Consider the following 9,811-nt stretch of genomic DNA (forward strand, 5'->3'; position numbering starts at 1 on the left):
TGCTGATTGGCCATGCTGAGGGAGCACAGGGAAAACAGGGAATGTCGAAGTGGCTCAAAAAGCAGCAGGGGCTGGCTCCTAGTTTCCTGCAGATTGACACTAATAGCTGTCATATGGGATGAGTAGATTACACCTCTTAGCCCAGAAGTGTCACGTCTCATTTGTGGCTCAATGGAGCTGCAGCCGGGCAAGCTTCATATTCTTTCCTTTCCTTGATGCACAAACAAGACAAAAGAAGCAGGACGTGGGCATATCCTCATGAAAATGCATACATTTTTGGAAGGTCAGCAAGACAAGTGTAACCTTGATAGAGATGGAGGCCCGTTGACGAACCTCCTCGTCTCCAGCAGTGTCACTGAAGAAAATGGGCAATTTATACCATTCCTGCCAAGCTAGTCTTTAGATACCAAACAATGAGTCATAGCCAGCGCATTAAGTGAATTCCTGAGCCGGATTTAATTTCAATTAATTTTACTTTAGATACCTTTCTCAGAGTGTGTGTTCCTCCTCATGGAATGTGTGATACCTTGAAGTTAAATACCATTGGAGAGATGCACAAGCTTTAAAAGACCTCCAATCTGTTATTCCATTGAGAATTAAGGGTTTAAAAGAGAACCATACAGCTCCCCAAATAACAGAACAAATGACTCCACCAACACAGTGGCCAGTGTGTTCAACGAACTCTGACAGTGTTCAATTTAAATTGAGTGTGTAATATCGTACAAGGTCAGGGTTCACTGAAACACTGGTGATTTTGCGGTGCGTAGGAGCACAGAGGCATGTCTTGAATGACAGTGAAAATGACATTCTGCTGGCATTTCTCCGAGAGGCTGACTAAAGTGTTGAGAGAGGAAACACAGTTAGCAAGAGAGAGAAAATGTATTCAGCCAGACTGCACATGATCTATGAGCTTTCCCGCATTCATTGTAGTAAGTTGTTGAGAATACATCACATAAATTAACCCCACAGAGAGTGTTAGTCCTTGATTTAGTAGACAGGGTTACAAAAGTAATTACCAGTAAATTAGTAATCTGGCTACGGTGCTTTCCTGAAATCGTCTTCTTCTTAGTATTAATAAACAGACAAACAAACAAATAAATCAATGCATGAATGGATGAATGAATGAATAGACTCCAAAAAATGTGTGAAGTCTAATTAATCCTGCTGTAGTGTGTTTATAATATACTGACATTGAGATGATACTGTGCTGTTGATACTGTACTGGCTGATGGGTCGAGGGTGGTGTGTGTGTCAATACTGTGAGAATACTGTGAGTCCTCATGCTGTGGATTTTAGCCCGTGGGAGTCCTTTTGCAGAGTTATATGCAGCCCTGCCAGGATTCACCGAAGACTCGCCTTGGGCAGTTTCAGGGTGGGGCGACTGTAAATAGCAGGTATCCGAGGTGCTTCTTATGCTACAGAAACCGGAAACTGACACGGTTGACAACACTAAATGAGGCCATGAATCAATGTACGGTCTGTTTTGTGTTTATTTATGAACTACTTTAATTGTGTGAATTGCACTGTGCCATGCGACAGGGCGATGGCTTATTTGTGTGTGTTTTCTCCTCCCCATCTGCTTTAATTTAGGCAGGTATAGTTTCTCATTTGTAATTATGAGCTCCTTCTTCTTCATCATATTATACAATATATTATTATTAAATATTAATAATGATGATGATAATGACAGAAGACACTTTTAGCCAACACGATTAAAGACTGGCACCATGGATTGCCAATTCTGGTATCCACATAATAATAATAATAATAATAATAATAATAATAATAATATATATATATATATATATATATATATATATATATATATATATATATATATATATATATATATATATATATATTTATTTCTTGGCAGACGACCTTATCCAGGGCGACTTACAACATAATATAATAATAAGACAGGCTCCTGGTCTAATCAATATTAATATCATTATAACATTATCATTATTAATAAATTGTAAACTCAATCCAATTAATAAATAAACGATATTATATCTAAATAGAATATGGGAAGATACATCATATATACCAATGGCTTGTTCTTATGTTTGTTCTTATTCCTATTATAAACAATTAATTTTGAACAAGGACTTCGTGCATATAGATTATAGATCCATGCTATGAAAAAGTAGAAAGTAGACTATTTAAAATATTGCCAAAATAAACGAATCAGAATGACCAGGCTGTCAGTTTTGTATAGTGGAACAGTAGTTCACATGAACAAAACAAACTGATAAAGGTAATCACAGAGAGATCAAAATCTGTAGTTTCAGTCCAAATCGAGTGCAGTGTGTGTGTGAGAGAGAGAGAGAGAGAGAGAGAGAAAGAGAGAAAGAAAGAGAGAGAGAGAGAGAGAGAGAGAGCGCGCGCAGGTGGGGGGGGGGGTCTAAGGTCCGTCTCAGTTGTTACTCAATAGGTGTGTCTGCCTGGAACCAGTGACGTCACCGACATACCTGCGTTTCACAGAAAAGGGGAGGATAAATTGGGAGAGGAAAAAAAAACAAAATTCGTAAACAGAAACTCTGGATTTCCTTGAAACCGGTGTGAGGAGAGATATTCGAGTTCAATAGGAGATTGACTGTTTTTGTGGTTGGAGTTGTAAGGAAAAGGCCACCAAGAGATCGGCGAGGAAGGACTTGTTTAGGAGGCGGCGGCCCAACTTTTTACCACTGAGAAACTTCCTGGTCAGCAGTGACTGCAGGTAAGAGCAACAAAGTTATTACATATGGAGTGTTTATTTCAACTATATCTGACATTATAATCGGCTGTGTGACGTTTCAGTTCGTTCTCGTTCTAATCGATTGGTGTGATGTATCTGATACCTGTCACGTTCGGTTCGGAATGGTTACGTCACTACATAAACAATACGGCACAGGGCTTTTCAGAGACAGCAGCTTGGATCTGACAATACTACATCATACGGTCGCATTTCTAAACGCACAATATCTTCAAAATAATGACATCACTACATCTAATCAAATAAAGATATCGAGACACTGTAAATAAGCGTGATGTTTCTTTAATTCTTTACCAGCTCATCCCAGCTGAGATATGAATCATTAACTGGCTGGTTGTGTATTTCGAGTTGCATTTACAAAACGGCCAGTTGTTCAGTCTGAGGTATCGAGTTCAAGGCCTAATCTAGGGTATGCAGGATCTGACACACCGCTGTTGAAATTGTATCCAGTTTCATTCAAGCCAGACACGGTTTCACGAATGGATGGTGTGAAGGCCGACTCGTTCGTCAGGTTTGTCCAAAAAGTCCCTGTTTTCTTCTAGTCATCCGTTTGTAACTCTGGAGCATTCAGCTAGTGGTTACTCCATTTTCACCGGTTTCACGTTTGCTTCTGCTACAGTGTCGGATTATCCCTAAAAATCTCAACAAAACAATGAACAAACGAAATAAAATACAAAAACAAAATAAGTAAACAAATACAACTAAAACAAAATGAATAATCTGTTAATGCTCTGTGTGTACTGCTGATCTGTAATGGAAACGGTAAAGAAAAGTGTGTCATTGTGTAAAGAGGTGACCTGTTTATGAACTGTCTTTTCTTGGCTCCAACACTAGGACCCTACATCCGTGACCCATACATGTCATTGCTTTTGAATCTGATTACGGATCCTTTCCCTGCTGAACAGTTGTTTTTATGGGAGGAGTTCCATCCCTGTGTCCTGAAGGCTGTTTTTTTTCAGTCTGTTTCTCCTCTGTCCTCCAGGCTATGGCCGTGCACCCCAGGCGAGTGCGGCTCAAGCCCTGGCTGGTGTCCCAGGTGGACAGCGGTCTGTACCCGGGCCTGGTGTGGCTGGACAGGGAGGTCAAGCGCTTCCAGATCCCGTGGAAACATGCCACCCGCCACTCGCCCCAGCACGAGGAGGAGAACACCATCTTTAAGGTCTGACTCCTGGGGGCTTTGTTGCATTTTGCTGCTGATCAATTTGTATTTCCTTGATTTGTGTCCTTGGTCCTTTAAAAAAATATATATGTACGGCAGTGCTTACTCTTATACTTAAAAGTAATTAAATGAGTTTATTTCCAATGTAAATGCAGTTCTCTCCAAATATCAGAATTGCACGACACATTGATTGCAAAATCGCAATTCCCAAATGCGTGACTCGATCAAGCGATTGGTTTGGAGATGTCCCATCCCATCCTGTCCCACCCCCCCCAATTCTGACTCCCTCTGACCCCGACACCGTGTCGTTCCCGCGCAGGCCTGGGCCGTGGAGACGGGGAAGTTCCAGGAGGGGGTGGACGAGCCCGACCCTGCCAAGTGGAAAGCCCAGCTGCGCTGCGCCCTCAACAAGAGCCGGGAGTTCAATCTGATCTACGACGGCACCAAGGAGGTTCCCATGAACCCGCTAAAGATCTATGATGTGTGTGACATCCCCCAGCCGCTCAGCAACCCAGGTACAGCCGCCTTCACAACCCCGTCACACCCGTCGCAAAGCTCTGCGGGACTGGGCCTCTCTGTGGCAGTTGAAGTGATATTCTTCATGATGTCTGTCTGTGTACTGCAGGATCCACGGGCTCTGTTCCCTGGGAGGAGAATGATGGCGAGCCGGAGGAAGAGGAGGAGGAGTCGCTGGAGCCCAGTCCGTACCCACAGATTAATGGCATTGGTGAGGGCTGCTGGCTAACAAGCTCCCGATCATTTGCCCTCCTAGGGGTGGAAGTGAACAGCAGAGATAAAGAGGGTATCTCATTCAAGACCAGAGACTGGGGGCAGTTCTGTAAGAGAGTCTTGCATGCAGTGGCATGTGAAGCAGCTAGGGATGGGCTATTGGTGACCTGATGAGCCAGTGTAAGAAATCTGATGTGTGAGGCATCCACAGACTGCAGTGAATCAATAGGATGTTTATTGTGTAATGGTAATAAAATAATATAGAGAAACCGGTGACGGAGATATGGAGGATATCCTGACTAAGCAAGACTCTGAGCCCCAAGCAAAAATAGGTGCGATCTCAAAAGTGAACAAAGACAAGTCTATATATGAGAATAATTTGGAGGAATCAGTGAATATGCATTAAATACTGATTAATATTCAAGGCTAACCGATTATATAAGCTAATTAATTATCACTATAGCTAATGAGTAGCTAATGTCTTGCCCTTTGGTACATTTCCACCTCCACACTTCTGTGACCTTGTGGGCGACTCTCGGAAGCAACAGAAAGGTTTGTTATCAATTCAGCCATGTTTACTTCGTCCCCTGACAGTGTCAAGGCAGGCAGAGTGTCTGTCTGCTACAGACGTCTCGAGACACAGAGAGAAATACTCACAGGCCCTGTATGAGCCTAAATGAATTACTTTGGACAAGTTCAATATAGCTGCTGATCAATACTAGCTCTGTGGTCGTAACCTTATTAACATTATTAGTAACCTTGTCTTCTGCTGTTTTGAAAGAAATCGGAACCCTTGTCATTCATATTTGTGGCATGATTTTCGGTATTTTGAACAGATCTTCAGTGTTGCAGTCCCTATTGAGAGAGCCCAGTCTGTGCCCTGCAATGGAGGCATAGGTCAGCCTGTCAGATGGGAGCTCAGTTAATTAGCTTTGAGGTGAAAAGTACAAACTGTTTCTCTCTCTCCTCTCTCAGGATCGGTGTCTCCTATCCAGCCGGCCAGCTGCCCCTCCGTGGAAGTGTGGCCGAAGGAGGAGGTCATCGACATCGAGATGCACCCGTCCCCCCTGCCAGAAACCATGTTTACATCCCCAGAGATGTGGATCAGCTCCCTGCCAAGTGGGTACAGCTCAGTATTTCAGACTGGTCGAGTAAAGCCTTTGGAAAGCAAGATGGAGGGAATGGGGTTGGGGTTGGGGTCGGGAGGTATGGGGTTGGGGATGTAACAAAAAGTAAAGTCGCAGTGTTGGCAAGAAAAGTAAAGTTGGAATTAGCTACAGTTGCTTTCCACGGAAATGTGATTTTGTTCTGGGTAGCATCTCAGACAGGGATGAAGGTGGATTATGTCTTATAAAGCTTTCCTGGTCTGTTTTCGGATGTGGGGCCGTGCCAAGTGTCAGTCTGGTGGCTCAGAGAAAGAGTCGAGTCTTGACTTTTGCCCCGCACTCCTGTCTGCTGTTACACAATAGAACGGGAGCTTTCTGCAGGAAGAGGGATTGTTACTGCAGTAGATGTTGTTTATCTCCCAGATGAGATAAGAGACCTGGGGAAATTTTATTTTTCACTTTCCTAATGCAGTAACACCTGCTCGCCGGCACTATAAACGGTGCTCCTGAAAGCTTTGAACATGAAAGACGCCAGCAGATGTGTCTCTTCCCTCTTTAAATGTATCTCAAACTACCACGGCTCGTGTTGTCTTTTGTTACGGTCAGACTGAACGATATAGCATTGGAATAGCATTTCATTTTTTTCCCCAGTACTGCACCGCTTAAATATATGAATGAATTAAATCTGAAGTGACTCTTCTTTGTACGGCCTGTTAGTTTAATTCCCATCAATCTTGTCTCCCTCTTCCCCCACAGTGACTGACCTGGAGGTGCAGTTCCAGTACCGTGGTAAGGAGGTGTGTCCACCCCTGACGGTCAGCAATCCCCAGGGCTGTCGGCTGTTCTACGGGGACCTGGGCCCCATGGTCAACCAGGAGGAGCTGTTCGGGCCCATCAGCCTGGAGCAGGTGCGCTTCCCCTCCACGGAGAACATCAGTAACGAGAAGCAACGGCTCTTCACCAACCGGCTGCTGGACGTCATGGACCGTGGGCTGATCCTGGAGGTCAGCGGCCACGACATCTACGCTGTGCGCCTGTGCCAGTGCAAGGTGTACTGGTCGGGCCCCTGCGCCCCCAACCCCACGGGCGCCAACCTCATCGAGCGGCAGAGGAAGGTCAAGCTCTTCTGCCTGGAGACCTTCCTCAGTGGTGAGGATGACCTGGGACTCCCTGGTCTCTCTTCTCACTCCCTCTCTCTCTCCTGTGGACACTGTGATTCAGTGGCAACTCTCTCCTACTTGCATATCTGTCTGCAGTTTTGCTTGGCTTGTCTTCTGGTCTCTGCCTCTGTCCCTCTCTAGCTTGTCCACTCTTCTCTCTCTGTGTCCATCATCAGTCTGCGTGCGTCTCTAGCCTGTGCCTCTCGGTCCCATCTCTGTCCCTCTGTCCCTCGGCTGGGTAACAGTGTCTGACAGCAGGCTTCGTTCGCAGGAGTGATTGCCCACCAGAAAGGTCAGACCATGGACAGACCTCCCCAGTTCGAGATCCATCTATGCTTTGGGGAGGAGTGGCCGGATGGCAGGCCCAGGGAGAGGAAGCTCATCATGGTGCAGGTAGAGTTGTTGGCCAGAGGAAGTCTACAACAAGGGGTCTCTAGCCTTGGTCATGGAGAACATTTGGTTAATTGGGTTACCTCCGTTACCTTACTGAACCAGGTGTTGGGTTACTTAGTCAAGATGACCTTTTAGGCATAGTTTGAAGATGCCCAATGGTCTTGAAATGTTGGGGATCTCCTAGACTGCAGTAGGTGAACGGTAAACCTGTTTCTGCTCGGAGGGAGATTGTATCGCTCACTCACCTAGTGCTAGTTTGTGGCAGCCTCTCACTGCGAGTTATTTGTACTTGATGGAAGGAAATGTAACTTCTGTAGCACAAACATCGTCTGTATGATCTTATTACTTCTGAGACCTCCTCGCCGGTCTCGTACAGGTCGCCTGGATGCACTTTGAAATAAAGAAAATAATTAGTCCACCGGCTCTCTCAGGGTTCTGCAGTTCGTTACGGAGGAGTCATTTCAGTTTCCTTTCATCATGGGCGAACTGGGTCTTGAGTAGAAAAAGCTGCACCTGGCTTCAAAGCCTCTACGTGTATTTGTACAGTCTTTTATGTGCCTTGATCTAAAGCGCTGCTGTGGTCCCCCAGGTGATTCCCGTGGTGGCCCGCATGATCTACGAGATGTTCTCCGGCGACTTCACGCGCTCCTTCGACAGCGGCAGTGTGCGCCTGCAGATCTCTACGCCTGACATCAAGGACAACATCGTGGCGCACCTGAAGCAGCTGTACCGCCTCCTACAAACACACCAGCCCCACGACGGTTGGCTGCCCCCTCAGGCCAACGTGCACCTGTCCCAGGCCCTGCACGCACAGTAGCGCCCTCACTGACCCACGAACTGACAGTTCCCCTTCCGCCAATGAGCAATTCCCCAACACACACACACACACAGACAAAACAGGCTTAAACCAGTGACGTCCAGGTGTAGAGGTGAGGGACAGACAGACAGACTGACGGAGGGGAAGAGCAGATTGATGAAAAATCTGAGTGGTCATAACCAACCACAGTCGTATACGGGAGAGCACTGATACATACATACATACATACATACATGCATACATGCATTCATGTAGCTCGGTTAGACCGACACAGAGACAGACATGCAGCTGGATTTTGGGCTACTAACTCTAGGCACAAATCCAACAATCCGGAGAATCGCACACACATCAGACTCTCGCACCTGGATGTTTTTAAAATACTTTTAAATAGTTACCAACCTTTCAGTTTCCCTCAAATGCTTTAGAACTCGAGTGTTTTTAAATTATAACCGTTGTTTTCCCCTCTTGGGGCGATTGATGTATGTCCAGAGAATGTATAGTGAATTTGTTGCTTAAATTTCTCTTTTGATACAACAATATGAAGTCCTTTCTTTTATATCATTTTCTGCAACGTATTTTTTTTGTGAGATGTAGCAAAACATGTGGCTGTACCCCTTGAGCAGAGGACGGAGTCGGGTTTATAGTGGGCAGGACATGGTGTTGAACCAAGAGATGTGATTTTATTTTATTTTTTGTAATCCCAAAGTATGTACTGTACCTGATTGTTTTTTATCATGAGACAGTCTCTGTATGACTACAATTGATGATAATAATTTGTATTATTATTGTAGTTTTTGTTATGGTGATAAATCCTGCCAATGTACATTATGGGCCTGGTTTTCCAGGGTTGGTAAACATACTAATAAGTGAGATCCACAGTTTGAATAAAGTTTATTTACTTATGGGGCCTCTTATCAAGCATTTTGAGTGACACGGATGTTACGCTAACGCTAATAATCATGCATACACACATACTGACTGTAGTCATTTGCAAATTCTTTACTTTGAAAAATCAGGCCCTATATAACCAAATCCATTTTGTCAACAGACAAGTACAAAAAGGCAGCTGTTTGGTGTATTTGAAAGGGTGTCGACCCACTGTTACCCTCAGTGACTTCTGCAATGCAACCATGCTATGGTTTAGGGGTCTTCACGATTGGCTGTTCCAGTTGATCCCAGAGGTGTTCTGAGAGATTGAGGTCCAGACTCTGAATAGGCCATGGAATGGGTTCAGTGCTATCCCTCTCGAACACCTGGCTTTTGCAGAGCACAGTCTGAGGTGTGATCCACTAGCACATGTTATGTGATAACACATTTGTTTTGGCCCCCAACTATTTCTAGGTGTAATTTCTGCTGTAGTGGAGTAGGTGGTGTTCATGATATTCGATAATGACATTGTGAGTTCAATTTGTGGACTCTTGTACATTGGCCAGGTATCTTATAATGTGGCGCTCGCTGTGTTTCTCTGGGGATTGATTATGTGTTCTATTATATTCTGTTATTCTATTATATTATAGCCTGTTGAGTAAACCTTTTTGTAAAGATAAGAGATCTCTTCTTCTATTAATAAATAATATTTTACCTACCTTCCGTTATTTAACTCTTCATTCTAATGGGTATTTGTGCCTTGTAATCCCCGGGATTTTAGCTTTTAATCCACTTTAATCAATGGTGACACGGTGGGAGAGA

At 44.5% G+C, this 9,811-nt stretch overlaps 1 protein-coding gene across 1 annotated transcript; it reads left to right on the top strand.

Annotated features, from left to right (window-relative positions):
• The first annotated feature begins 2,435 nt into the window (after nt 1–2,435).
• irf6 (interferon regulatory factor 6) lies at nt 2,436–9,708 on the top strand. The gene is made up of 8 exons (XM_066703385.1): nt 2,436–2,722; nt 3,741–3,917; nt 4,237–4,432; nt 4,543–4,644; nt 5,622–5,765; nt 6,509–6,901; nt 7,184–7,305; nt 7,895–9,708. The coding sequence occupies exons 2-8, from the start codon at nt 3,744–3,746 to the stop codon at nt 8,120–8,122; spliced, it is 1,359 nt and encodes a 452-aa protein (XP_066559482.1). The 5' UTR covers nt 2,436–2,722; nt 3,741–3,743; the 3' UTR covers nt 8,123–9,708.
• Nucleotides 9,709–9,811: the final 103 nt, after the last annotated feature.

The sequence above is a fragment of the Amia ocellicauda genome, chromosome 5 (genome assembly GCF_036373705.1).
Source record: "Amia ocellicauda isolate fAmiCal2 chromosome 5, fAmiCal2.hap1, whole genome shotgun sequence".
In the NCBI taxonomy this organism is placed as follows: Eukaryota; Metazoa; Chordata; class Actinopteri; order Amiiformes; family Amiidae; genus Amia; species Amia ocellicauda.

Excerpts from the sequence above, each read along its gene's own strand:
- irf6 (XM_066703385.1), top strand. The coding sequence starts at position 3,744 with ATGGCCGTGCACCCCAGGCGAGTGCGGCTCAAGCCCTGGCTGGTGTCC. Across the intron at positions 3,918-4,236 it reads AGGAGAACACCATCTTTAAG|GCCTGGGCCGTGGAGACGGG; the intron begins GTCTGACTCCTG and ends GTTCCCGCGCAG. Across the intron at positions 4,645-5,621 it reads CCCACAGATTAATGGCATTG|GATCGGTGTCTCCTATCCAG; the intron begins GTGAGGGCTGCT and ends CTCCTCTCTCAG.